Source organism: Fusarium venenatum (assembly GCF_020744135.1).
Source record: "Fusarium venenatum strain MPI-CAGE-CH-0201 chromosome Unknown EDB82scaffold_1, whole genome shotgun sequence".
In the NCBI taxonomy this organism is placed as follows: domain Eukaryota; kingdom Fungi; phylum Ascomycota; class Sordariomycetes; order Hypocreales; family Nectriaceae; genus Fusarium; species Fusarium venenatum.
In genome coordinates this window covers 4784524-4810711 of record NW_027072129.1, presented here as the reverse complement: position 1 = coordinate 4810711, position 26188 = coordinate 4784524, and the positions used below count along the sequence as shown (strand labels likewise).

Below are 26188 nucleotides of genomic sequence, written 5' to 3'. Positions count from 1 at the left end.
GCTGCTCTAGGACATTATAGAGTGGTTTCTTAAGTTATGTACTTTTAGACCCTGAAGCTTATGAAATAGACCAAGAAGTGAAGGACAAAGGAAGCACTACGAAGGAAATATGGAATTTGTGCGCTTCAATATCTTGAATACTACCACTATTATGCAATGTTGGCCTCCACCTCAATCTCAACAATCATACCAGGAATTCCCAACTCGGTGACGCCTACACAGGTCCACGTAGGCTGATGATCAGGCATCCACTTTCGAAACGACTCTACCATCAAGTCGAAAGAACTAGAGAGTGAAATGTGGTAACTTCTGACCGAGTGGACATCGGCCCAACCTCTTGCGCCTGCATCCTTGAGGTTCTTCTCGACATTCTTGAAGGCGAGATCGATCTGACCCTTCAGGTCTTCCTTATCGATGTTGCCTTGGTCGTCCCAGCCACCTTGACCAGAGCACTTGATGGTGTTTCCAACGCGTACGGCTTGGGAGTAGGAGTATTCTGTGTTGTTGGTTTTGCCCACGCCTTCGTAGTTGTAATATGTGAGGTGTGACATCGTGGTGAGTGAGCCCTAGAGATATACTTTAGTTGCGTTGATCTAGAACTGCACATGAAAGGCCCTACGAGAAGATTGTCAAGATTGATCGATGATTCTAGATAGTCAGTGCTTGGTGGACGTGATCAGTAGAGCTTGATATCCTCGCACAAGAGGTGGCATCGTCTCTTATGTACTGCACTCAATGTCACACAGAATGGCCATGGAGATCTTGGCGTAGGCTGTATACCAAGACAACTTCCTGACGACCGGCTATAGGGCGTCATCCATGGCATGACACGATGGAGTTGTACTGCCGAGTGGCCAACGAAGTTTCCTAATTCAGCGAGAGTACACTTGTATCTGATAGTTAATCGAATCCCCGCAGAAATGCCCAGAAATATCCCCAATCCAGTATAAGATAAGGACAAAGAGTGATGCATGGATGAGAGAACGTTCTTCCAGAGTGGGTGGCCAAGGGACTAAAAACTTGCCCAAACAAGATTAGCCCTGGTAGCTTTCGTCCAGCTTTCCCCGCGTCATGTCATGGGTTACGATGGTCCTCGTCCTGGCCTCAAAAATTACCCTTCTTGAACATGATGGAGGGAATTGTTTATCATGAACTTGAATTGTGCCCGCATGCTCAATGGATATTGGCTAAAGACAGGGTTATTGGCGTTCTCGGCATATGTTGGCTGCAGCTATTCACGACTGATTGAACCCCGCAATGCAGCTCTCTTTGACGCTCCAGAGGCGAGTGAATGATTGGTTTCAATTGTTTGTGTCCCGTAACCCGTGGAGCTCCGGCTTCTGTCATGTCGTACTCTTTATAAATGAAGATGTCCCCAAATTATTGTCAGACATTCAAGTCATTTAATCTGCTCTCCCCTCTTCGTTCACAATGGCATCAACTACACAAATCTCTCTGCCTAATGGTAAGAAGTATGACCAACCAACTGGTCTTTTCATCAACAATGAGTTTGTTGCAGCTACAGGCGACGAGTTTGTCGTGACAAACCCACAGTAAGCACCCGCGGGCACTCACCTTCAGAGCATACGCTCACAAACCCACAGTACAGAGGAGGAAGTCATCAAACTCAAGGGCGCATCAAAAGAGGACGTTGACAAAGCTGTTCAAGCCGCGCGCAAGGCCTTTGAGGGCGAATGGTCTGAGCTTGCTGCTGTTGACCGCGGCGCTTTTCTCTACAAGCTTGCCGATCTTATTCATCGTGACCGTGAGCTCATTGCCGCTATTGATGCCTTTGACAACGGCAAGGTACGCGCGAAGCTTCATTCTACCGCAAATTACTTTATTGCTAACTGCCACTCCAGCCCTTTAGCGCTTGTCTCGCTGGTGATCTCGATGAGTCCTACAACGTATTCCGCTACTACGCCGGTGCTGCCGACAAGATCAGTGGTAAGACCATCGAAACCTCCCCCGCCAAACTCGCATACGTCCTCCAAGAGCCTCTCGGTGTCTGTGGCCAGATTATCCCATGGAACTTTCCCTTCATGATGCTCGCCTGGAAAGTTGCGCCCGCTTTGGCCTGTGGCAACACAGTCATCCTCAAGCCCGCCGAGCAGACCCCGCTATCTGCTCTGTACTTTGGTAACTTAGTCAAAGAAGCTGGTCTTCCTGCAGGTGTCGTCAATGTTCTGCCTGGTCTTGGTCCTTCTACAGGAAAGGCCATTGCTGGACATATGGACATTGACAAGGTTGCCTTTACCGGTAGCACCAACACTGGCCGAGCTATCATGAAGGACGCCGCGAACAACTTGAAGAATATCACCCTTGAGTGTGGTGGTAAGAGCCCCTCTATCGTCTTTGCCGACGCCGAGCTGGAGCAGGCTGTCAAGTGGTGCCACTTTGGAATCATGGACAACAAGGGAGAGGTAAGATCCTCCATCACACGTCCAGTGACACTTTTACTGATTCTACGTCTAGGTCTGCACTTCTACTTCAAGAATTTACGTCCACGAGGACATCTACGACAAGTTCCTTGAGAAGTTCGTCGAGGTGACAAAAGAGAACGACAAACTCGGCTCACCCTTCGATGAGTCAACAGTTCAGGGACCCCAAGTCTCCAAGACACAGTATGAGCGCGTGCTATCTTACATCGAGGAGGGCCGCAAGTCTGGAGCCAAGCTTCTGTACGGAGGCAGCAAATATGGTGACAAGGGATATTTCCTCCAACCCACAGTCTTTGCCGACGTAAGTTCACAATGTCAATTTCACGACAAAAACCATACTGACCCGATCAACAGACAACTGAAGACATGAAGATTATGAAGGAGGAGATCTTCGGCCCTGTAGTTTCAATTGCCAAGTTCTCTACTGACGAGGAAGCTATTAAAAAGGCCAACGACACCTCGTATGGTCTAGCCGCGGCTCTGTTCACAGAAAAGATTGCTCGTGCACACAAGGTTGCTCGTAAGCTCCAGGCTGGCATGGTCTGGATTAACTCGTCGGGTGACTCACACTTTGGTATCCCCTTTGGTGGTTACAAGTCCTCAGGCATTGGACGTGAGTTGGGACAGTATGCTCTGGACGCGTATACCCAACCCAAGGCTGTTCATGTCAACTTGGGTTTCGAGCTGTAGATGAACTCTAGTATAAATTCTAGATATATAGTTAAATGATACCATTGAGTTACAAACATCATCTAATTTTTATGCGGTTTGGCTTAGATTGGAATTGAAAGATGTCGCAGTCTGCTTTGTACCTTGAAGCTCGTAGTGAATTACCAGGAAGCATATGATCTTGAACGACTGAATGAACCATTCTAAATAGATCTTGAAACTTGAAGCATTGATACTTACGATAGTTCAATGCTTATATCCAGCCCTTTCCAATGGTTAGTATCGGCTTTCGGGTAAGTTCCTGATAAATGGAGAAAGTCTTTCCCGAATAAACGTGCCGCTCGGGACCTGTTTCCGAATTGTCGGGCCTGACTATCCTCATGACCTCTTCCGGGTCCCACATCCCCAGATAACGACCTGTTTCTGTCAACGCCATCCTGGACTAGATATGTCGTCTCCGCTTAATTACCATGAATCGTGTAACTTGATTCGCTGCACCCCTTGTCGGTGAGCTAGATTACATAGAAAAGGGCGTAGAAAGATACGCGTCAAGATACCACGATAAGCCAAGCCTGACTTGGAAGCAGATAGATATATGAAGGATAAGGATCCCTCTGAATTACAATCTAGTCTTTGCCGATAATCAACGCACTTGTTTACCCTGTGAGTATTGTTTTCTACAAACAAAGCTAATAAACATGACTGCAACAAACTCCATCAGCCCAGACGCCGTGAGGGCCATGTTCGCGTCTGCTCTTTCGAGCATGTACCGACGTGAAGTCCCACAATACGGCACTCTCCTCAAGTTGGTGTCTGACATCAACCACAAGAAACACCAGCAAATCGAACCCCGCATTGAAGTCGAAAGACACGGTGCCATTAGGCTAGGAACGCCAGAAGAGCTATCTATGATGCGACGCCTATTCTCCGTCATGGGAATGCACCCCGTCGGCTATTACGATCTCACCGTTGCCAGCCTTCCAGTTCATGCCACTTGTTTTCGACCCCTCACACAAGAAGCACTCGCTTATAACCCCTTCCGAGTTTTCACGTCATTGCTGAGGTTGGAACTCATCGAGGATGAGGATCTTAGGTCAAAAGCCTCCGAAATCTTAAGCAAGCGCTGCATTTTCACACCTCGATGCGTGGAGCTTATTGAGCAATTTGAGTTACAAGGATCATTCTCCGAAGCCATAGCAGAGGAATTCATCAAAGAGGCTCTCGAAACGTTCCGATGGCACAAGACGTCAACCGTGGATCTCAAGACATACAAAGCCCTACGGAAAGCACATCCCCTGATTTCAGACGTTGTTTGCTTCAAAGGCCCTCACATCAACCACCTCACACCTCGCGTGCTAGACATCGAAACAGCACAGATTGAAATGCTGCGGTATGGCCTACAAGCAAAAGACGCTATTGAAGGACCACCACCGCGGTTGTGCCCCATCTTACTTCGTCAGACAAGCTTTTTAGCGATCGACGAAGCTATTGCCTTCTCAGAGGGCGAAGAGACAGGAGGAAGCCACAAGGCCCGCTTTGGGAAGATTGAACAGAGAGGCATGGCTTTGACACCTAAGGGACGACAACTATACGACGATCTCATCAACGAATGGCGAGAGACCGTAAGCAAGCTTACTGAAGTCGAGTCAAAAGAGAAGCATCTGGCCAAGATCTTTGAAAGATTTCCTGACAATATGGAAACCCTTCGAACAGAAAAACTGGCCTACTTTGCCTATAAGCCTGTCCAAAGCGCTACCAAAACCCCGGAAGCTGACATTGACGCCCTTGTCAGTTCCGGGGCTGTTGTGGTTGAACCCATTACATACGAAGATTTTCTGCCAGTTAGTGCCGCTGGGATCTTCCACTCCAATCTTGGTGGCGATGGCGGCATGAGACACACAGTAGGCGCCGACAAAGGTTCGTTTGAGAAGAACCTAGGATGCGCCGTCAAGAAGGAGTTTGATTTGTATAGTGAGATGCAGGAGGCTTCGATCAGAGAGTGTTTCGTCACTTCATGATAGCAAGGGACGTGATTAATGATTAACGATTATATAGAGGAGCTGCCGAGATTGGGTATGGCTTATTCATAGTACCGCAGCGAATAATAATATCAGAATATTCTAGGATAACGAAGACTTACTAGATCTAAACGCAGCGATGTAAAGGGTCTAGAAGTGGTTGTAACATATTTACTACTGATCGACCCCTGGATTTTAACAATAAAGAGAATATAAAATCCATTTCGATTCTCCTCCAAGATACCCAGAACCCTGAGCATTTACAATGGAGTTGGTAAGACGGTAATCATTACCCAGGTTCTCAAGCAATGAGAAGCTGGAACTTCCGAGACCTAGCGCTTATAGATAATCAATTAACCTTAACTGTTTGGAATGGCTTGCGGCTGAAGAACCTTGGCGCCTTCGACTTGATTGATTGGTTAAAGAAGTATGCAGATGTCTCGCTCGCTTCATATGTATCCCTTTTAGACTTTTGAGCTTATTCAGCTGACACTGGTCAGCTCTGATTGTTTTCATCTGGATATAAAGTACCGTATAGCTCTCCTGTTATTGAGTTGTCAAAAGAATCGCCCAACGTTCTCACCACTGTCTGAAACCACATCGCTACCTTTCCTCCATCTTAAATAACATGGCCTCATTCAAGTACATCGCCCCTCCCAATGACTTTCTCAAAGTCATCAGTGACGCCAACCACTACGAGCAAGCTGTCGACCTATGCAATGGTTTTTATAAGATCTCAGGCCAAGGTGGCTTCAATGACAAGGGCGAGATGCCATCCGACGTCAAAGACGAAGTAGAGCAGGCAGTTCAAAATGTCGAGGATGTTCTCAAAGCAGCTGGTCTTCGTGGATGGGAGGATGTTTACTACGTACGACACTATCATACTGATATTGACGTGACTTTGCCGTTGGTGACAGAGGCGCTCAAGAGAAGAATTCCCAACAACCGACCTGGTGGCGTTGCGGCGGGTGTTACAAGGCTGGCCCTTCCGAATATGAGGATTGAAATCGAGGTTGACGCTAAGAAGCATTCCTCGTGAGGATGTCTTCAGCAGTTCTACATTTGACACTTTTTGCAAAGCGTACATGAAACAATCATGGCAATAGTTCGACATCAGGTGGTTCTTAGAGCTCGTTTCTTATCGTAATACAAACAGTCTGTTTCAAATTCAAGGCTTTGATCTCTCTAATATTGAATAAAGTGATAGCATCTGGGCCGCAACCCCAATATCTTTGCAATTTTACTCGAGCGAATTTCTTGGGATCGAACCAATATATGTTGTGTTCACCAGAGTTCATTACTGCCAAATGATGTTTTTATCATTGACATTAAAACTTTTGTGGATTATGTGAAGTTGGTAGAAGAGAAGACTTAAGGCAGAAATGAAATTCATGCTAATTGGAACGCGTATATGACGCGACGGTCACATGCCACGTCACGTCAGCTGAGTGGTCTATCACCTAAATCTTGGCATATCTTGAGCACTTGCCCTGAAAGGGAATATGCTGAGCTTTTATATTATCCTCAGGACTCTCAGTCCGGTACAGACCTCACAAGAGGTGCTTAATACGATGGATTTCAGAAAGTCATATGATAGCTTTGTAAGAGATTATGATATGTAGAGTAGGACTTGATAAGTTGTTCATGAGTACCGCCTGAAGCATTGTATCAATCAAAATGATTACAAAATATAAGCACCTGCTTGTGTGCTTGTTCAAATCTTTTCATCAAAGGGTTCATCGCTAACAATACAGGGTAATTGTGTTCCGTATATTACTATCAGAATCCGTGTTCCAATATCTAGTTAACTACTCTTCAATTTTTATATTGGTTAATATCCAGGCCTTTCTAGATGAAGATCGTGTTTTCTTTCTACATGATTACCGGGAGCTCACAGAATTGACAACCGAAAATCAGATCGACCGAACTGTGCATGGCTTCGACATCAATGATTTGCGAACGAGCCATTTGGGCCTTCTACTTTGAAATCGAACTTCAGAAAATGAGTGTATGGGCAATCTCTTGTCGGCTTGGCATACAACATAAGGCATATGAGCGTGCCGTTATTCCGAGAAAGGTGTGCTACCTACCTTGCTAGGGAGGGCGGTACCGGGATGCCTTCGTTGTACAGAAGCGAGTGGTGTGGGAATGTCAACGTGAAATCGCTTGGCAGGGCGTTGAGTGAGCATGTACTCAGTACATGTCGTGGGGAGCTCGAAGTTGCCACAGGGTTTTGGAATATGACAGGCCGAGACCAAGACACTTAATGCATACTCCCCGACACTAGACACCACTATCGAATCCAGAAGCAAGGGTAAATCTAGATCCCGTTCTTGGGGGTAATGGGAGAGACACGACAATGGTGGGAGGTTATGGGATGGTGGGATACATAATTTACAAATCATCGGGTTGTGGGATAGATCGAATATGTGATGTGCAAAGTGCGAAGCTACCAGGAAAGCTGTCGCATATTCGCCAAACGGCTGGAAAATGGCACCATTGAAAGCCAGTAATAAGCTCGTGTGCCTAACACCTTAATCTGGACTAGATCATTCGAGTTACGGAATTTGCCAAGGTAAAAGGCCCCCTATCTAGGTGGCCAAGACGGCGAGACACATGGAATTTCGGAAAAGGCGTTTTCAGGCGTCTCTTGACGTGGGGGGCCAAGACGGAAAGAAGGTTGCCTGAGCACTTCGTCTCCCGAGCGGGAGAGATAATGGGGCCTTGGCTGCATAACGTTTTGTTGAACCATGTATCAAGGATGGGCCGTCGGTCGAACGCCGATGGTCCGACTGTAGGATGCAATGATAGTGTCGAAAGGGGAGACCATGGACCAGGATATTCATACCTTAGTTGGCAATATGTGGAGGACAAGACGCGGCAACCGTCCGAACCAGCAGATTATAAGTTTTCATCTCGTAAGATTCACAGGGTACATCTGGTATTCAGAACTACACCAGCCAACGAGCTGATCGGGGAGACGAAGGTCACTCCGAGTTTAACTTGGGATTGTATAATGGGGGCGGCTAGTGAAGTCATTGCTCGGTCCAGGTTGGTGGATAATACCCCTGATTGATCAATCAAGAGTAGATTAGAGTTAAGCGTGGATGGAGCAATATGTCAGGGTTTCTTGCGTCAAAATGCACCATGCGTGGCGATCAGCTCTGAGTCTAGATGAACAGAATTCGCTGTTAAAGTCCGCCAAGGCCGGAAGATCGGCATGGAAAAAGCAGAGCTATTGCTCAGGGCTTGAATAGACTACGGCTTGATTGAGTCTCGACCTGTCGAGTGACAGCAGGACTTCAGCTTTGGTAGACTGGTAGATTGGGTGTGTCTCAGTGTGTCTGCATGGGAGGTGCAAGGGTGTGGTCTTTTACTGGGAGCTAATGCTATTGGCGAAAGGCTAGACAGGTCTGTCAACTAAAATGCCTGCATGGTTGTTGTGTGCCACGGATCAAATATGTAATAATCTTAAAACAAATCTTTGGTAACAGGAAATTGGTTCGGGGATAGCTTTAAAGTGTTGCATACCGTTGATAAGCGCGGAGGACGTGCACAAGAAACGCAATTATTAATGGGAGTGAGCATCAAATAACGGCTCTACCACGGTCGTAGGCAGTGAAATGAATTTGAAGTCGGTTGATACTGGAGACGTTGATAAAGGGTAGCGCATGCGGTCCAGGATGTTGTAGGGGGAAGTGGGGCCGACGGGGAGTTGGGGGAGGGATCTTTATGAGGCCATTATGAAGAGTTGATGGGTATACGCTGCTGATAGAGATGCAACAGGATGGAGATTCGCATTTAGCCCTTTGTGATTTCCTTGCCATGACTTTATTCATATTTCTCGTGTCTAAGGAAGAGTCAAGGTCCAATTCTTAATGTTCCTTCTCAGAGGAGATCTATTATCATCTCCCCGAAACAAAAGAAGCATGCATGGAACAAAAGCTCCAGGGCGGGAACGGCAGTAAAAAAGCACTCAACTCCCCGAAGGTCCCTGTAGAAAAGACAAAGACACCTGTTGTCTTCTACCCACTGTATTTGCAACTTTCCATCGCACGCTACACAATAAATAAATGAATACTTGTTTCACGCCGCCTTTTCGTCGCAATGCATTCATTATAGCATTTCTAATCCAATTGATGATCTCACTTCACCATCAATGCTCTGCGCCTTCACAACAAGCTTGCTTTCGCTAAGCCATAAGTAGTATAGCGTTATCCACCTAGCGAGCAGCTCAAGACTTTAACTGGCTCTAGAGCGATGGCGCAATCGGAGACGATATCGTCGCGAGTTGATCTAACAAGGATTTTCTCTTTCCTCAAACCCTGAATGCATGAATCTGTAAATCTTTGCAAGATGACCAAACGCTGTAAAATCGTCGCACAAATTCACAAACGCAAATGCTCGATAACAAAACAACTCCCATTCTATCGAATCCATATATACCCCGCAATAAAGAATCTTCATTCTCATGGAGACGACACGAATGTTGGTGGAGAACTGAGCGGAGCTGATTTGGGATAGCGACCATGACATGCTCAGATCCTGGTCAGCACGCAATGATTCTAATGGGGCCCCTACACCATTTTTTGCCGCCAACGCCAGCTTCCCCCACGCTTCTGCGCCCTCGCCTCGGTCAGGCCAGTTAAGGGCAGCTTGACGCGGGTTGGCAAAAAAGGAACAAGAGCTTGGGGCGTGGGAAGAACATTGACCGTGATGCGAGAAACAGAACAGAAAACACAGCCCGTACGTACCATGTACTTCAGGCGCTCAAATTGGTGTTCGTCGATCCCTGTACGCTCGGTCATCAACGCGCGCTGAGAGGGTGTACCCATAGCATCATTTCTCCCCGTCAGAAGATGGGAATGTCGCACACAAAGGGCTGAAGGGTCATCAACCGCACGGCATGGTCTGCCATGGTGCAAGACTGTTATGGTCCACATCGCCTTATCCAGCCCAGTCAAGTCAAGTCCAGTCCAATCGGCAATTCACATCATCTTGACCATTCTTAAATTTATACTTCCATCGCCGCCTCTCTCTCCAATCTCTTTCCTCACCTCACCTCATCTCACTCTGCGTCGCATTCCCCGATTCTTTTCCAAAAAACGGGTCAAGACCAAACTCCCCATAAGATCGAGTCGATCTGTTCGAGTTTTTACCTCAATTTTACTCCGTACCAAGCATTGGAGTCGTCATACCTTCCTCGACTACTTGCCCCAACTAGGAGAAAGTCTTGCTAGCGTTGCAGCATACCCCGACGCACCGAGCGACAACCCGAACGGTCCGCTATCGCTTACAGGCCTTCACTCAAAAGACCCCGTTTTCAGTGGTCAACCACTCTCCAAGACTCAAATACCCACGTTGTGTCTTCTTGATCTCCCCGTTCTTGCATACTCCTCCTCATCCCTTCATCAATTCTTATTTTATCCAGCTCTTTATCTTCTTCTTTTCCTTCAAGCGTTGTCTTTCTTTACTCTCACACAATCACACCCTCAGCAAACATGCCGCAACAAGGCAAAAACTCGGCCAAGACGGCCTTGGAAAAGTTCATTGGCGCCGATCACACCGAACCCGAAGAGAGAGCGCCCTCAATCACGAATGCCGACCTATATATCGAAGAGGAACCTACAGTTGGAGAGTTTCTCAGAGAAATCACTCCTTCTATTCAACAAGTTGGTGAATACTTTTACAACCTCTTCCCTTTCCTATCATGGGTGGGCAAATACAATTTGATCTGGTTCCTTGGTGACATGGTTGCTGGTAAGTAACTCCCCGTAATGTCTGTCACATGGACATCTCTGCTGACACCAGCGCAGGAATCACTGTTGGTGCTGTTGTGGTCCCCCAATCTATGGCTTATGCCCAGCTGGCTCAGCTCCCCGTCGAATATGGATTGTACTCATCATTTATGGGCGTTTTGATCTACTGGTTCTTTGCGACATCCAAGGATATCACCATTGGTGTACGTACATTCGACTCCCACTTCCAGACCCCTGCTAATTGTTTTAGCCCGTCGCTGTCATGTCCCAAGTTACAGGTAACATTGTTCTGCGAGCTGCAGACACTCTTCCCGATGTCCCTGGTCACGTAATTGCCTCCGCTCTGGCTGTTATCGTCGGCTCAATTGTCACCTTCCTCGGCCTCGCTCGACTTGGCTGGCTCGTCGAATTTATCCCTCTGCCTTCAATCTGCGCTTTCATGACCGGTTCCGGTGTCAACATTATTGCTGGACAGGTTCCCAAGCTCATGGGCATCAAGGGAGTCAACACGCGTCAGCCTACCTACATGGTCATCATTGACACCCTCAAGAACCTGGGTGGCTCCAAGCTTGACGCCGCCATTGGTCTCTCCGCCTTGGTCCTGCTCTACATTATCCGTATCTTTTGCAGCACCATGGCCAAGAAGCAGCCTCACCGTGCCAAGCTATACTTCTTCATCTCCACCCTTCGAACCGCCTTTGTCATCCTCCTTTACGTTGGTATCAGCGCTGGAATCAACATCAAGCACCGCGACAACCCTCGCATCAGCATCGTTGGCGACGTTCCTAGTGGTAAGTATCAACGATCGCTACCCAAAGCATCTTTACTAATCCGACCCAGGCTTCACTCACGCCGCTGTCCCCGAGATCAACAGTGACATCATCCGGTCCTTCGTTTCTGAGCTTCCCGCCGCCGTTATCGTTGTCCTAATTGAGCACATCTCCATCTCCAAGTCTTTCGGTCGTGTCAACAACTATGTCATCGACCCTTCTCAAGAACTCGTCGCTATCGGTGTCAGCAACCTCCTCGGTCCCTTCCTGGGTGCCTACCCTGCTACTGGATCCTTCTCTCGAACTGCCATCAAGTCGAAGGCTGGTGTCCGCACTCCCTTCGCCGGTGTCATCACTGCCATCGTTGTCTTACTTGCCCTTTACGCCCTGACTGCTGTTTTCTTCTACATCCCCAACGCTGGTCTTGCTGGTGTCATTATTCACGCTGTCGGAGATGTCATTACTCCTCCCAAGGTTGTCTACCAGTTTTGGCGTGTCTCTCCCCTCGAGGTCATCATTTTCTTTGCCGGTGTTCTCGTTACCATCTTCAGCTCCATCGAGAACGGTATTTACACCACAATTGCCATGTCCGCTGCTGTTGTTGTTTTCCGTCTCTTCAAGGCTCGCGGTCGCTTCATGGGTGTCGTTCGTGTGCGAACCATGAAGGCCAATGTCAGTGATGGTACTGCTAGCCCCGGTTCCGTCGACGAGGGTGAGGGTTCTCTACGCGCTGGTTTCCTTCCTTTGGATCACGGCAACGGCTCCAACCCCAAGGTCATTGTTCGCACTCCTTATCCCGGTGTCTTTATCTACCGCTTTGCCGAAGGCTTCAACTACCCCAACGCTTCTCACTACCTCAACCACCTGACCGAGTCTATCTTTTCCGAATGCAGACGAACAAACCCCGCGCTCTTGGGTAAGCTTGGCGACCGACCTTGGAACGACCGCGAGCCCCGCCACATCAAGACTATCGAAAACGATGAGCGACCCATTCTCAAGTCTGTTATCCTCGACTTTTCTAGTGTCAACAACGTCGACGTTACATCTATCCAGGCATTGATCGATGTCCGAAATCAGCTTGACAAGTTTGCTGCTCCCGAAGTTGTTGACTGGCACTTTGCCAACATTGAGAACCGATGGACGAAGCGTGCTCTTGCTGCTGCTGGCTTCGGCTACCGCACTCCTCGTACTGGAAATGAAGCTGCCGGTCATTGGAAGGCTATCTTCTCTATCGCTGACCTCGGTGGTGACGATAGTGCCGCTACTGCCGCTGCTCTCGACGAGAAGGTCAAGAATACCCCAACGCGCCATGATATCGAGGCTGTCGAAGGCTCTGTCAACAGCGCATCTATGGAGAAGCTACCAAGAGATCCCACCAGTACCCGCCTCGTTGCTGTTGGTGGTCTCAACCGGCCTTACTTTCACCTCGATCTTCAAGAAGCTGTCGACGCGGCTGTGGCAGCTGCCGAGCTCAAGCAGCACTAATCTCATCACGATATTGTGAATTTGTGTCATTTTTATTTCAAAAACAGGCATTGGCGTTTCTTATTGGGAAGATTTGTGATCGCCAGCTGGGCGATGTCGTGTGTATACCCGATTTAGTTTGATGTTTTACATTGGATATGATGGATATTGCAATGTCCCCGCTGCAGATAGCGTGGCATATGAATGACAATAATGAATTTGTTACCTGCAACAATAGCTTCTGTTTAATTGTGAATGTTGATTGCTGTGACGTAAGAAGGTAGCACTTGGCCATGTTTGATCTGACAGGTGCCAGTCATCATCCTTGGTCGCTTCCTGAGCACGTGCTGATTGTTTTGATGCAGAACCGATGGTCTAGCTGCAGCAAGATAATGCCGAGCGAATGGGAATCAGTTCTAAGGTCGCGTGATGGTGTAGGCAAGTTAAGTTTTGAGACTTCCCCCGAATGAAGGAATGTACATCAATCTTATGGAACAGATCGCTATGTTAGATTATGCATCTTCTGCAACCCATTGTTGGGCGTCAATTGCTTTATTACTCCTTTTGGAACGACAAGCAGTGCCCGAGGTGGCACACGTCGATATCAGCAGACGCAACATGACACCCTCTGCATCTAGTGGCAGTCTCGTGTGGTGTTACACTGGACCCTTGAAGTTTTGGTATGTTTTGCTATAGTGCGCTTTGATGTCACACCCGCGGTTGACCGCGACTTTCCGAAGTTTCCAGGTATAACAGGCCATGGCAACTTTCTATGACGAATTCCTCGAAAGAAGAGCTAGGACGATGGAAGGTATGAGAGGAAACACACCCCATAGCCCAGCAACCGGCGGTCAATAACCAGCTGAGAAAGGGTAACCTTTGGCCCCTTGCGACTTCCAAAAGTTCAACAAACTCCGTTACCTGTGTGTAATGGAAAAGTTGGCTTCTACTAAGCTCCACGATATAGAAAGGAAGGAAACACCTTAGTAGTCTAAGAATCTAGACTGAATTCGGTAAACGAACTCTCCCATTTTGTCTCTTATGCTTTCAAAGCACCTACTTACTATGTAGCATTTTATTTGGGACATCGAACATTGAATCTACATCAATCATCAACACCGATCATATCGTATATCGTTTACGCTATCGTTTCAACCCATCGCACTGCAATCATGGATAATTCCCGCCCCCCAGGAGAGCTGGAGGCGAAGCGGCAATCCGAATGTTTCAACAGATATTTGAACAGGATGGTGAAAGGTCGTTGGACATACATGTGTTTCCTGCAACACAGACCTCCGGAGTCTAGGGTCTATGGAACTGAACGGACCGTCCTAGATTGCAAGAGCCCGATCTGCAGCAGGACGTTTGATTCAAGTCAATATTGCGTTTCCATCCGCCCACCGATGTTCGGCTCATCTACCATTCTACCAAGTATGTATCGATTCCAAGACATAGCTATCAAGACTTCAGTTGACCATGACAGATTATTATCACGTACCATGCTTTGCACAGCTTGCCAACCTGACTTACCTACCACACCTTCATCGACTGTGGCCGCTCAACCGTTTCACATGGCGCCGAGCAGACATAGCAATAAACTCCCCAGAAGACTCGAGCTACAGGACTAAGGATCGATTTCTTGACGTCGGTGCGGAACACCTCCTACAAGAACTGAAGTGGAGGTATTACAGTCGGTGTATAATCAAGGCGGGAGTGACTGAGGCTGCTCAGCTGATCCAGGCGGGTAATATGGACACTGCAAACACAACAATCCCGGCTGTTTCCAACGAAGAACAACAACTCTTGACAGCTCCAATCGATGTGAGCAGGGAAAGGAACCTGTTTGACATTTACCTACCCAACATCGGCCTTGCCGACACTATAACCAAAAGTGACATTGATTTTTCAAAAATCTTGACACACTGGGAATATACATCAGTAAGTGTCACCATCTCCGCAGTGCCTAGTGAGTAGCAGGAATGATGGTCTCTTGGTGTTAGGCTACGAGAGCAAATGACCGAAAACCATGGTCTGAATGGCATAATGCGATCTACTGATTCCGTCCCTTATCACTCGAACGGCCAATCATTCAACTCACTAATCAAAATGTGTCCAGTCCAGGTACAGATTCGAAGAAAACGACGATGTTCGTGAAGCTTTGGAAGGCTTAGGTTGTCAACCAAATTCAAGCAACTTTTACGATGAATATGTCGATTGGACTGCTGTGAATGGGGCATACAACCCCGAGGAACCCTTACCTGTGGAAATGGTTGAATGGTCCAAACGATTCAGTAACTATGTTGATGAACCGGTCCGGTTGGCTTTCTCGTCGGCAAATGGCGAGGAAAGCGAGGACAACGATGATACCATGGATGACGAGGGCAGCGAGGATGTCATGGACAGCGTAGAAAGTGAGCACAGCGGAGAAAGTGAGCACAGCGAGTATGTCCAGGACGATGAGGATAGCGACGAGAGTGAGATGTAGGGTAAACATACCCATTAACTCGTAAAATTCAGTAGCGCGTTTCTGATACATTCACACTAATGCAAAGATCATGTATGCATGGTAAAAGCCTCTATTGCCTTGCAATATCCAGCCAAGTGAATGATAGTAGAGGATGCCAGTGGCTTACCGGAAGACCCGCTGAAAAACGCCTCTTTCGCTACCGAATTTGGTGAGTTGATACGGTACTTTAGGAACGGTACACACTAGCATTAAATGTTTCTCTTTTTAGTGATTAGTAAAAAAGCTCACATCCAAGATTTAGGATGCAAAAATAAATAGCCCAAGAAGTATAGTCTAAGAAGCCTAAACTGACCTACAGTACTCGTCTCTTGTGGTTCGTTCTCACGGCCAAGTTTCCCGGTTAGATATAAAGTTTCGGGATGAGATCATTATTTGTTCCATCCACCGAAAAGACCCACCATGGATAAAATAAGAGATGAAAAAATTGTACCATTCTTTTTGTGTGTTCTGCTAAAGCCAGGCCTATCTGCTACCCCAATCGAGATGTTGGATAGAACCCGCATTTAAAGTGAGGCTGTAACTGACGGACAGAAACTAAGATTCCATTTGTCAGACAAGGACGGCGATAGCGTAGCCTTATCACCGTACAGAGTAGTCAACTCAGATTTGAGTAAAGCTTCATCGGAGGCTAACTGATAGTGCGAGAATGGGCCGAGTCTAAGGAGACACTACTTGCCAAGGTTTCAGGCGTGGTCAAATTGAACACTGAAGCTCAATGCGACGGCCATCGGTACAAGTTATAAATGTTTCCGATAATTCATCAGTAATCGGCATTGAAAAGTAATCAATGGAGATGTGATATCATTAGCTCCGTCGATCGCTTAAGAATGCTTGCAACATTACTACATTACACGTTTTTCCTGCCACCGTTTATTCTACCAGGGGTTCTAGAAACATTTCCAGAAAAGAATTTCAGTGCCGTACAAGCGACATGCCACTTTTTACCCTTGTTTGATTGGCCAGAGACTTCCGGACCGAGGACCAAACTTTGGATCCATCGATAGAGCCACTTTTATACCCTAGGCGAGCCCGGAGAGAGGACCTGGATCCAACGAAACCGTTGAAAAAATAGAGATTGAACAGTTGTTTCCCATGAATTCGATAGGGAAACATGAGCGTACTGTAGGTGATGTTAAGATTAACCGTTTAATAAATAGATATACGGGTGATAGACTAGAGATCGCGTGTTTCAACCCACACAACCCGACTTTCCTTATCATCACACACCAAAAAACCTCCTCAACTGTTTCTTCAGTCCCCGTCTACTTTCAGGGTCAGGGGTTTAAGTTTTATAGATCGACCCATTACCCATGTGTACGAGTCACCTAAATCAGGAAGACTGCCCCGTTGTTGACACTATGTAACATCATCTACCGTCTTCTCTAACCTCTATATAAACCCTTTCCCGCAATTCTTCACCTCCCGGGCCGAATTTGCTTCATCTCCATTCATACTCTCATACTCAACCACTCACTCAAATATATACTCACATATTAAAAATGGTCTCTTTCAAGGTCTTCCGCGGTACCCCAGAGGGCAAGATTGTCGCCGACAACGTCGAGCGCGAGCTCGAGAACCACGAGGTCTTTATCGAGACAACACACTCTGGTGTCTGTGGTACCGATAAGCTCTACATGACCAGCGGCGTTGTCCTGGGTCACGAGGGTGTCGGTATCGTCAAGGCTGTTGGTTCCGCCGTCACAAACGTTAAGAACGGCGACAGAGTTGGATTCGGTTACACCCACCAGATCTGCGGCCACTGCGACAACTGCTGCACCGACCGCGACCAGTACTGCCGTGACCGCCAGATCTACGGCTTCTCCGATTTCAACAACGGCTCTTTCTCCTACGGTGCCGTTTGGGATTCCAAGACTGTTTGCCCCATTCCTGAGGGTTACGATTCCGCTGATGCGGCTCCTCTGTATGTTTTCGGCCCTGAGGCGTTAATGGCTATTTACTAACTATGGAAAAAAGGCTTTGCGCTGGATCTACTGTTTGGACATGTCTTACCCAGTACGGTCTCCGACCTCTTGAGTCAGTAGGTATCGTTGGTATTGGTGGCCTTGGCCATCTCGCCATCAAGCTGGCTGCCGCCATGGGCAACCATGTCGTTGTCTTCTCCAGCTCCGAGTCCAAGAGACAGGAGGCTATGGATTACGGTGCTTCCGAGTTCCACGTTTACAAGTCTGGTGACAAGGCTCCCGAGGGTCTCAAGCCCGTCAAGCACCTTCTTCTCTGCGGCAGTGGCAACATTGACTACAGCGGGTATGTATTCTGTTACATCATGTTTCCCAAAACTCAAACTAACAAATCACAGCCTTGCCTCAATCGTCGACTACGATGGTTCCATCTACCCTCTTACCGCTTCTCTCGAGGCCACTCCCGTTCCCCTGACTGAGCTCTCTCTCAAGGGTATCCGTATCCAGGGATCTCTTGTTGGCTCTCGCGACAGCGTTCGCAAGCTTCTTGAGTTTGTCGCCAGAAAGAACATTACTCCTACTATCATGAAGTACTCTCTTAACGAGGAGGGTATTGAGAAGGCTCTGAACGACCTCAAGGACGGCAAGGTCCGATACAGAGCTGTTCTCGTCAAGGAGTAAGATATTCCTTATACATAAAAAAAAGCATGGCATGTTTAAAAACGAGGAGTTGGCGACTTGTTGATTGTTAAGCGAAAAATAGAAATAATAGAATATAAGAATTTTGAACAATACTCTTGATACTTAATATTTGATATCTATAGCAAGTGAAAATCGGCATCTACCATACATGAATCTCCGTACCAGAACTGAAATGCCAAGTGACCAGTCGTCGGTCGCATCTACAGCAGTAATGCTCTGCGTTCTTCCATTGTTTTCCAATGTATGCAAGAGGGCCGCCAACAATTGTACACGCAAACATCAATGCTGCCATGGCACTGGAATACCATTAGTGTCGTTCCCAAATAATATTTGCCAAGCTCACTGTGTTCCGCCGCAGATCTTCCGCTCAACTCTTGTGATAGATAGTTCTCGACAAGCAGGACAAAGTACTGCCCGAGGCCACTGCTTCAGTTTTCGTAAAGGTACGACGTTTGTGGGTGAAATGGTATTGAATGCGGTTATTCCATTATCTTCTGGGGTTGCACCCAAAGCATAGAGTTCGATTTTATTGTTGTCACTTGTCTGGTCATCATGGAATGGGGACCGCAGGTTTGTCTTGAGGGTAGTTGTCATTGTATTGAAGAACGCAGAAAATGAAATTATCTTCAACATATATCATCCAAAAAGGTATGGATATATGGTCTTTGTCTGACAATCAAGACTTGTGATTCAACCAATCATCAAGGTTGCATTCAAGGATGCCTGGGGTACCACATCTTATTGCTCGTATTTCGTGTTCCAGAGACACAGCCAATGAGACATGATGAATATCAGCCACAATCATCATTTGAATGGAAGCTGAAACACATAGACAATAACTGCCAATGATTCAACCCCGTGTCACTAGAAAAGTGCAAATATCCTTAATGACGATAGCGATACTGGATTATTATTGATAGCCGAGAACATTACTAATTGCATATTTCAAACCGAGGTAAACGCCCTCAGTAATAGTGCAAAACGCCAAAGGCAACATTCTTGCCAAAAGCGGCCCGAGACAAAGTTGCCCGGCGTGCCTGGTAACGTGGGCCGATCGACACCATTCGAATAACGTCCTCGGTCTAGTTCACTCGTCCGGCAAGAATTGATTGGCAGCCATTATTGCCGGCAATAAACTCTTGCCTTGAAACCAGCTAGAGTTCCATGACAAGCCTTGTTGGTTATGACAGGCTCGATTCATCAGGTCAATGACTCAGGATCCGGACATACTAAGCTTGCTCTGAGACGCAAAGACTGTCCGAAACTTGTTAGTTTGCGATAGAGTTGAAGTATAATCGGGCATAAACAGACAAGTTTGGGAAAGACCGGGTTTCTTTTGTCCAGGAAGATGCTACCGTCGATCCGGCGTATGTGGTTCCGTCATCGCATCGGAGAATAACAGAGTAATGGTTTATAATCGACAAGAAACAGTCTCGGTCAAGCCGATCATCTGTTCGCTCCTTGTTGGTGATGTTTTACTTTTGCTGGGCGCATAGAAAATCCCATCTATCACGTTGATCCGGATACCTGGATCTTGCAGATATTAGAAATTCTCCCCCGAAACAAGTTACTCTAGGGCTGGGCCAAGGACAATTTGTTCCTGCATTGCTGCAAGATCCTCCCATTTAGACTGTCGATCAGTTCATTTCCATCATAGTCCACATCCCAGTCATGTCAAAGTCAAAATAGTGGCTTCCCTTGGACTCGACGCTAGACATCTACACGAGGTAATATCAACTCGACTAGTCCCAGAGTCTTTGCTTGCTTTCGAATGTTTGGATCAGACTTGTCTCATAACTTCGCCCACAACCACCATGGCTACTTCGATAGGCCCGGGCCCTCCTCCATCGATGGCCGAGACCACAGGAGATCGTCTCATAACGGTTCTTGTGGTTGTTGTGTTTTCCGCCATCGTGTCGCTTTTGGTGCTCGGTTTGAGGATATGGTGTCGTTGGTCAATACAAGCTGTCGGTTTGGATGACTTTACTGCAATAATGTCTACAGTAAGATTGGTCAGGCATACTTTCCATTGCTGTAGTGTTTGCTAACGGTGGGTATCTCTGCAGTTATGCATAATGATATTTGGTTCCGGGATACTTGCGTGTACGTCGAAACCCTCGAATTGAGCGAACTAAAGCTTACAACAAATAGTAATACCCCTCGGTCTCGGTGACCCAACGGGACAAATACCGGCCGACAAGATGGCCGATTTCTACAAGGCATATGTATTCACACTGGAGTCTTTTGGACATAACTAATACCAGTCCAGTGTGCATATATCGCAACCTTCTTCTACGGCCAAGCCCTTTTTTGGGCCAAGATGTCTTTCGTACTACTTTATTATAGAATCGTCTCGATGTCTCACTGGAGATGGACTTATATCGGTGCGATGGTCTTTCTGGTCCTCTGGAATATCAGTGTCATCTTGGTCTTCTTCCTGACCTGCATTCCTATGACAGCCATCTGGAATCCGGTAGTAAAAGGGAGATGTGTAGACCATAAGATGGAACTCGGATATATGCGCTGGAATAAGCATATTTACCGATTTAGCTGTCGCAGTCTTACCTTTGCCTTTCATCTGGAAGCTGAATCTTCGCCGTTCACAAAAGATCGCCTTGTCTGCAGTCTTTCTGCTGGGCTGCTTGTAAGCCACTGGCCAAATCCTGATAAGCATTGTACTAACACTGTCAAAGCTCAATAGCTTTAGCCATTGTGAGGATACGATGGGCTAATTTGTGGTCTACGTCAACATGGGATATCGTTCGACCTCAACTCTGGGGTCTTGCAGAGATTACATCCGCGCTGATATGTGCCTGTGTACCTACGTTCAAGCCTCTGCTTGTCCGACTCAATGCCATGAGACCCCGTTGCCAGAGGACCGAGCAGACACCTGCTGTCCGACATCAACGCAGCGACGACGAGATGGGGTTGAACATGGACACAGTGACAAAGGTTGCAAGTCAAAGTCAGGGGAGTTATGATGAAGATCCCCAAAGGACATTGAGGGCACATTGGTACGGGACCAATACATATATCGAAGCCAAGCAGCATCCGTGGAGGAAGTAGAGCTATACAAAACGTTACATAATATTAATGAATCGGGTCACAATGCCCTGCCATGTTTATTCGCTGAGCCATTACTTGAGCGAGGTGTGCTAAAATATGATTTGACCATATTTCAGCTCCATGTGGTTGTCAGTTGTACAGCCACAACGCTAACAAGTACAAGGCACTTCCGTGGCACAAATTCACGCCTCGGTACGGTACTTAATTGTCTCTCCCAACAACTCAAATGTACAAAACTAACTTGCCGCACAACCTCGGACGCGACGGCTTCACTTAGCAACTATACACATTCAGATCTTCAAATTACAGATTGTCTCACCCGCCAAGAGACGGGAAATTTATTCCCTTACAGTCCCGAACTTTACGACAGTGCCACATGATCATATGGCCCAGGTCCTTTGCTGCTGGTACACGCTACGGTATATAAGATAATTGTTCCAAGATGTATACATAATTACCTTCGATGAGAAGAGTGATAAATTAGGTCTCCGCAATCGCTTATCAACAGTCAACGGAGGTTCCTGATATGGATTAGCCTACCCCGCCTTTGCGATGCCGGATGATATGGGACAAGACCGGGTTCCAATACCGTGTCGCGATAACATGACGAGATAGGCAAACTTCTCAACAACCTCCCTTGCTATCAGATCCCTGATACGCTGAGCTCTACCCTACCGGCCCTCAACTATTCAACCTTTCTGCACGAGACCCGACCCCTCTTGGGTACACAGCTTGCAGACTGACAGCGCCACCCGCTTCTTGTGCAACAATTCTCCAATGGCCCCCAATACAGCCCCGAACTTGGACAAAACCAAGAAGAGACCCAAAGTCAGAGGTATGTCTCTCTACTATTTCTGTCAGGGCCTTTCATAATATTTATGCAGGTTGTTATCAATGCTCTCGTCGCCGCATAGACTGTGATCGCCAAGAACCAGAGTGCGTAAAGTGTGCCACCAAAGGTATCAAATGCAGTGGCCTGGGTCTACGATATCGCTTCAATGATGGCATTGCCGCAAGGGGAAAGTTTGTCGGAAAGACTTTTCCAATTGTTGATATACCAGTCACCAAGTCACCGAAACAGAAACAAGCTATATCTACAATTACCAGACATCAAAGAGATGATCCGTTCCGAACGAGCGGCTACGAAAAGGTCAACCAGAGTTCACTTCAAACGGATGAGATAGTGGAGGATACTGCTCAGACGCAAGATCTAGTCGCGTCAAGTCATAAGCCATTATCAATTGACTGGGGACTGGATCACATTGATCCAAAGTCTCGGTTTTGCCTTGGATACTGTAAGTCCTCAAGGCCTCATCGGTTGAACCCTCTAACAAGCTTCAGTCTCCAACAACATAGCCCAGCTAATCGCAGTCATCAATATGGGCTTCAATGGCTACCGAGATCTAATCCTTCCAAGAGCAGAGACAGACCCTCTCGTACGAAAGGCGGTTCTTCTCGTCGTTGAACAGCATCTTTCTTTACAAAACGGTACCTCAATATCTCTCGATCCTGCAGCATATGGTAGTCTTGTGCGAGAGCTTATTTCACGGTCTCATCAATGCGCTCCCCAAGACGACGATTCGGCTCTCACAGCCCTGCTTCTGCTACATATCCGCGAAATGATCAGTGGCAGCGACAACTTTAGGTTCATTTATGGGTCTCTAAGAGTTGTAGTTAATGCTCTTGCTGCAAGATCAGAGGATAGAAGAACTGATCTCAGAACCTTTCTTCAATTGCAAATCCTCAGGTACGCCCCCTACAGTCTACGAACGCAAACAGGTAACTGACAATCTCGCAGAGTCTGTCTCTTTGGAGAGTCACTCTTCAACGAAACAAATGGCGTTCACTTCATCCAAGCACAACAAAGAGCCTGTCTCGAATTCATAACCTGGTGCGATCGCTTTCATCCCGAACTCAAAGATCTACTCTCCCAACTCGCCAACCTGACGACACTCGCTTGCGACATTTACGTCCAACGCGCCGTTTTCAACCCCCCAGCAGAAGAAACCGTGCACATGATCGAAGAATTCAAGCAATCTCTAGGCGAAGTGGACGCGTACGTCGATATCGTAGGACGACATCTCCTGGCCTGGCCGTACTTTATCGTCGCTGCTGAGAGTTCAACGGCGGATCATCGAGAGTTCTTTTTGGACAAGTTGGTCTCGTTGCATAATACCACTGGTTGTTGGAATTTGTTGAGGGCGATTGATCAGGTCAAGGAGATTTGGGCGTCGCAGTCTTCGATTCGATGGACGAGTCTGTTGGGTGGACCGACACAGGCCTTCATAATGTGAGATTCGTTTGAGCGTCATATCATTCAGTTAATACATACCTATGAACCGAGCACAGATGTTACCACCTTTTCTACCCTGTCTACAATCATATCCACTTCGACTTCCGTGATTGTGAATGAAGGCGAGATAATGACCATGTCACCTCGCATGCCATCGATGTTTCCAGTCGCAGGAATTAGTGAAATACCGTGGTCGGCATTCAAACCAGTCTTGTGTAACTTTCCAGCGATTTGATCACTCAACGGGAAAGGCTCCTTTGTGTCTTTATCTTGAACAAACTCCAGCTTCAGACTTGTTAGCAGGTATCCTTAAACAGCATGATTCACTTACCCCCCAAAAGAACCCTCTTCCTCTGACATCCCCCACATTTTTATGACCCGCAAGTCTTTCTTTCAGCTTTTCGCCCAAGATCTTCCCAATTCCCTGCACGTTTTGCAACATGTTATCCTCTTTCATGACTGTTTGCACAGCATACGCAGCTGCACATGCAACAGGATGACCTTGATAGGTCTGGCTGTGAGAGAAAGCACCCGATCCTTGTTCCAAAACGTCTGCAACTTTGTTTCCGACAAGCAAGGCACCGACTGGCATGTATCCCGCTCCGAGACCTTTGGCAACAGTTTGAAGATCGGGTACCACGCCTTCTTGTTCCCAGGCATGCAGCGTGCCTGTCCTACCCATACCGGACATGACCTCATCCATGATCAAAAGGGCGCCGTGACGGTCGCAAACTTCTCTCATGGCTTTGAAGTATCCGGGCACTGGTGGTGCACATCCCAGTGACTTTGACCGTCAGTTATGTCCATTCATTCGGGACGTCGACTTACCGTTCCAGAGACTGTCTCAGCAATGAATGCACACACGTTATCAGGTCCCACGCGCTTGAACTCATCATCTAGCTCTTTAGCGAGACGCTCGGTGTACTGTTCTTCCGTCTCGCCCTGTTTCATCTCTCGATAAGGATAACATGGTGATACGTGGGACACATTCGTAGCGAGAACAGGCTCGTATACGCCTCGTCGTGCTTTATGGCCTCCAACTGCCAAAGAGCCGAGTGTATTTCCGTGATAAGATTGCTTGCGCGCGATGAATTTGGTTCGGTTTGGTTGCGGGGTCGGTAGTTCGGTGAAGTACTGTCGAGCGATCTTCAAAGCTGCTTCCACGGCCTCGGTTCCTTAACAAACTGGTTAATACATTGTCATCAGTCCAAGCTAATACTAACCTGAGCTGACGACAAACACTTTGGACATGTGGCCATTCGTGGAATCAGTCAGAAATCGCGATATCTTTTCGGCAGCTTCAGTTGTGAAGAAAGGGTTGTAGCAATAAGCTACCTGATCTAACTGGGCGGTGATGGCCTCTTTGACTCTTGAATCATTGTGTCCGATAGATACGACAGCCGCACCCGAAGATGCATCTAGAATCTTGTGGCCTGTGTTTGTTTGCAGCCAGCTACCCTCACTTTTGACGATTCTTGGTGGTGGGCTGTTGATTTTGGCATGAAGTGTTGAGACGCTGGCTTGGGGGACATAGTGATGAGACGTGCTATTTCGGATAACCCCTCTTGCAATCGTACACGCTGTTGGTCGAGTTAAAAGTCGCATCTTGGATATTATGTGTATTGTGAGATGTCAAAAATTCAACAGAAAGGACCAGAGGTTGCCATACCAGCTCATATGTATAACCTCCTCACTCGGCTATCATATAAACAACAGACATGTCCAGAACGGGAAGCCAGAGTGAGAAGCGGCGTCCAATTACATGTGAGTTCATGATATGATATTGATAACCTTAGTCAAGGTGCGTTCGTGTAGCCTTTGTCTCCATCGGCCTACTGCATTTGGGATAGTTTGTCTTGGTGTTGACCTTGGGGTAGCTTGGGGATAGTGAAGGTTATCGGCGGTACAACGCGAAGTGTAGATTTGTTCATACAGTTGTCGTGACCAATGAGACACTTGATGTTCTCTGACAACGAAATAGTATATCCAAGTACCGACTCATTAATAAGAACCCAGCCACTTCGATTTACCGAATATCTATAATTCCCTATTTTTGCCCAGGCGCACAAGATTGGGGTTTCGGCATTCAATTGTCTTGGGATCTCCGGAACTTGTTTGTCGATTACAGAAGAACTGACATCCAAGCTTTTAACCCGAGACAAAAAACGCAAAAATTGGGTCTGAGCATCATAAACGACCTTTACTTTAGTTACCTTTTGCTGTGATCGGCGAACCTTTCTCTATGAGGCATTGTTTATTGGTGCTATCGGGTAAGCCTTATCTTGTCGATCACTGCATGCCGAGGCCACTATCTCCGTATTCCAGTCAACCGTGATAGGCTCATCAACACTTCAACTTCTACAATGCGAAAGTATGAGTATTCTATAGACCAATTGACTATTGAATATATATGCAATAGCCATTGGTATATGTGAATAATGCTTTCGAGCTTGGGAATTGAATGTCCGATATCTCTGTTGCGACCCCGCTCACCAACATCGACGTTACTTTGCCCCACTGCTCTTAGTATTGGCAGCTTCCTCATCAAGCTACTCTCCCC

At 47.2% G+C, this 26188-nt stretch overlaps 11 protein-coding genes across 11 annotated transcripts; 8 read left to right on the top strand and 3 right to left on the bottom strand.

Moving 5' to 3' along the window:
* Window positions 1–27: 27 nt before the first annotated feature.
* EDB82DRAFT_486600 (Endoribonuclease L-PSP/chorismate mutase-like protein) lies at window positions 28–1016 on the bottom strand. The gene has a single exon (XM_025730646.2). It carries the CDS (start codon window positions 549–551, stop codon window positions 150–152), a length of 402 nt encoding a protein of 133 aa, XP_025589750.1. The 5' UTR covers window positions 552–1016; the 3' UTR covers window positions 28–149.
* Window positions 1017–1131: 115 nt separating this feature from the next.
* EDB82DRAFT_456645 (aldehyde dehydrogenase domain-containing protein) lies at window positions 1132–3191 on the top strand. Its single transcript, XM_025730647.2, has 5 exons — window positions 1132–1553; window positions 1605–1806; window positions 1863–2423; window positions 2476–2742; window positions 2796–3191. The coding sequence occupies exons 1-5, from the start codon at window positions 1432–1434 to the stop codon at window positions 3129–3131; spliced, it is 1488 nt and encodes a 495-aa protein (XP_025589751.1). The 5' UTR covers window positions 1132–1431; the 3' UTR covers window positions 3132–3191.
* A 317-nt stretch (window positions 3192–3508) lies between these two features.
* EDB82DRAFT_486598 (uncharacterized protein) lies at window positions 3509–5234 on the top strand. The gene has a single exon (XM_025730648.2). It carries the CDS (start codon window positions 3809–3811, stop codon window positions 5126–5128), a length of 1320 nt encoding a protein of 439 aa, XP_025589752.1. The 5' UTR covers window positions 3509–3808; the 3' UTR covers window positions 5129–5234.
* A 427-nt stretch (window positions 5235–5661) lies between these two features.
* On the top strand, window positions 5662–6318 carry EDB82DRAFT_486597 (Endoribonuclease L-PSP/chorismate mutase-like protein). Its single transcript, XM_025730649.2, has one exon. The coding sequence runs from the start codon at window positions 5757–5759 to the stop codon at window positions 6165–6167; it is 411 nt and encodes a 136-aa protein (XP_025589753.1). The 5' UTR covers window positions 5662–5756; the 3' UTR covers window positions 6168–6318.
* A 3857-nt stretch (window positions 6319–10175) lies between these two features.
* EDB82DRAFT_46573 (sulfate transporter family-domain-containing protein) lies at window positions 10176–13161 on the top strand. The gene is made up of 4 exons (XM_025730650.2): window positions 10176–10888; window positions 10945–11090; window positions 11138–11678; window positions 11728–13161. The coding sequence occupies exons 1-4, from the start codon at window positions 10630–10632 to the stop codon at window positions 13140–13142; spliced, it is 2361 nt and encodes a 786-aa protein (XP_025589754.1). The 5' UTR covers window positions 10176–10629; the 3' UTR covers window positions 13143–13161.
* Window positions 13162–14293: 1132 nt separating this feature from the next.
* Window positions 14294–15606, top strand: EDB82DRAFT_471112 (uncharacterized protein; the record flags this gene model as incomplete). The annotated part of the gene is made up of 3 exons (XM_025730651.2): window positions 14294–14552; window positions 14605–15059; window positions 15238–15606. 3 exons carry the CDS (start codon window positions 14294–14296, stop codon window positions 15604–15606), a joined length of 1083 nt encoding a protein of 360 aa, XP_025589755.2.
* A 1072-nt stretch (window positions 15607–16678) lies between these two features.
* EDB82DRAFT_486588 (chaperonin 10-like protein) lies at window positions 16679–18367 on the top strand. The gene is made up of 3 exons (XM_025730652.2): window positions 16679–17569; window positions 17623–17913; window positions 17966–18367. Exons 1-3 carry the CDS (start codon window positions 17148–17150, stop codon window positions 18246–18248), a joined length of 996 nt encoding a protein of 331 aa, XP_025589756.1. The 5' UTR covers window positions 16679–17147; the 3' UTR covers window positions 18249–18367.
* Window positions 18354–18925, bottom strand: EDB82DRAFT_486584 (uncharacterized protein). Its single transcript, XM_065608285.1, has 2 exons — window positions 18613–18925; window positions 18354–18565 (listed from the first exon to the last, which is right to left on the bottom strand). Exons 1-2 carry the CDS (start codon window positions 18900–18902, stop codon window positions 18409–18411), a joined length of 447 nt encoding a protein of 148 aa, XP_065465574.1. The 5' UTR covers window positions 18903–18925; the 3' UTR covers window positions 18354–18408.
* Window positions 18926–20083: 1158 nt separating this feature from the next.
* Window positions 20084–21383, top strand: EDB82DRAFT_571349 (uncharacterized protein; the record flags this gene model as incomplete). Its single annotated transcript, XM_065609914.1, has 6 exons — window positions 20084–20272; window positions 20336–20372; window positions 20421–20494; window positions 20539–20758; window positions 20820–20913; window positions 20963–21383. The coding sequence occupies 6 exons, from the start codon at window positions 20084–20086 to the stop codon at window positions 21333–21335; spliced, it is 987 nt and encodes a 328-aa protein (XP_065465573.1). The 3' UTR covers window positions 21336–21383.
* Window positions 21384–22112: 729 nt separating this feature from the next.
* Window positions 22113–23118, top strand: EDB82DRAFT_471109 (uncharacterized protein; the record flags this gene model as incomplete). Its single annotated transcript, XM_065607959.1, has 4 exons — window positions 22113–22170; window positions 22220–22630; window positions 22677–23082; window positions 23115–23118. The coding sequence occupies 4 exons, from the start codon at window positions 22113–22115 to the stop codon at window positions 23116–23118; spliced, it is 879 nt and encodes a 292-aa protein (XP_065465572.1).
* Window positions 23119–23648: 530 nt separating this feature from the next.
* On the bottom strand, window positions 23649–25496 carry EDB82DRAFT_46477 (pyridoxal phosphate-dependent transferase). Its single transcript, XM_025730656.2, has 4 exons — window positions 24852–25496; window positions 24457–24803; window positions 23960–24412; window positions 23649–23913 (listed from the first exon to the last, which is right to left on the bottom strand). Exons 1-4 carry the CDS (start codon window positions 25231–25233, stop codon window positions 23668–23670), a joined length of 1428 nt encoding a protein of 475 aa, XP_025589759.1. The 5' UTR covers window positions 25234–25496; the 3' UTR covers window positions 23649–23667.
* Between the last annotated feature and the right edge of the window lie 692 nt (window positions 25497–26188).

Bases quoted from the DNA above. Each gene is read 5' to 3' on its own strand.
- EDB82DRAFT_486600 (XM_025730646.2), bottom strand. From the start codon at position 551: ATGTCACACCTCACATATTACAACTACGAAGGCGTGGGCAAAACCAAC.
- EDB82DRAFT_456645 (XM_025730647.2), top strand. From the start codon at position 1,432: ATGGCATCAACTACACAAATCTCTCTGCCTAATGGTAAGAAGTATGAC. The intron at 2,424-2,475 runs GTAAGATCCTCC...TTCTACGTCTAG, and splicing joins TCATGGACAACAAGGGAGAG to GTCTGCACTTCTACTTCAAG. The intron at 2,743-2,795 runs GTAAGTTCACAA...CCCGATCAACAG, and splicing joins AACCCACAGTCTTTGCCGAC to ACAACTGAAGACATGAAGAT.
- EDB82DRAFT_486598 (XM_025730648.2), top strand. From the start codon at position 3,809: ATGACTGCAACAAACTCCATCAGCCCAGACGCCGTGAGGGCCATGTTC.
- EDB82DRAFT_486597 (XM_025730649.2), top strand. From the start codon at position 5,757: ATGGCCTCATTCAAGTACATCGCCCCTCCCAATGACTTTCTCAAAGTC.
- EDB82DRAFT_46573 (XM_025730650.2), top strand. From the start codon at position 10,630: ATGCCGCAACAAGGCAAAAACTCGGCCAAGACGGCCTTGGAAAAGTTC. The intron at 11,091-11,137 runs GTACGTACATTC...TAATTGTTTTAG, and splicing joins CCAAGGATATCACCATTGGT to CCCGTCGCTGTCATGTCCCA. The intron at 11,679-11,727 runs GTAAGTATCAAC...AATCCGACCCAG, and splicing joins CGTTGGCGACGTTCCTAGTG to GCTTCACTCACGCCGCTGTC.
- EDB82DRAFT_486588 (XM_025730652.2), top strand. From the start codon at position 17,148: ATGGTCTCTTTCAAGGTCTTCCGCGGTACCCCAGAGGGCAAGATTGTC. The intron at 17,570-17,622 runs GTATGTTTTCGG...TATGGAAAAAAG, and splicing joins TCCGCTGATGCGGCTCCTCT to GCTTTGCGCTGGATCTACTG. The intron at 17,914-17,965 runs GTATGTATTCTG...AACAAATCACAG, and splicing joins GGCAACATTGACTACAGCGG to CCTTGCCTCAATCGTCGACT.
- EDB82DRAFT_486584 (XM_065608285.1), bottom strand. From the start codon at position 18,902: ATGTTGAAGATAATTTCATTTTCTGCGTTCTTCAATACAATGACAACT. The intron at 18,566-18,612 runs GTGAGCTTGGCA...ATGGTATTCCAG, and splicing joins AAGATCTGCGGCGGAACACA to TGCCATGGCAGCATTGATGT.
- EDB82DRAFT_46477 (XM_025730656.2), bottom strand. From the start codon at position 25,233: ATGCGACTTTTAACTCGACCAACAGCGTGTACGATTGCAAGAGGGGTT. The intron at 24,413-24,456 runs GTAAGTCGACGT...TGACGGTCAAAG, and splicing joins CTGAGACAGTCTCTGGAACG to TCACTGGGATGTGCACCACC. The intron at 23,914-23,959 runs GTAAGTGAATCA...ACAAGTCTGAAG, and splicing joins GAAGAGGGTTCTTTTGGGGG to CTGGAGTTTGTTCAAGATAA.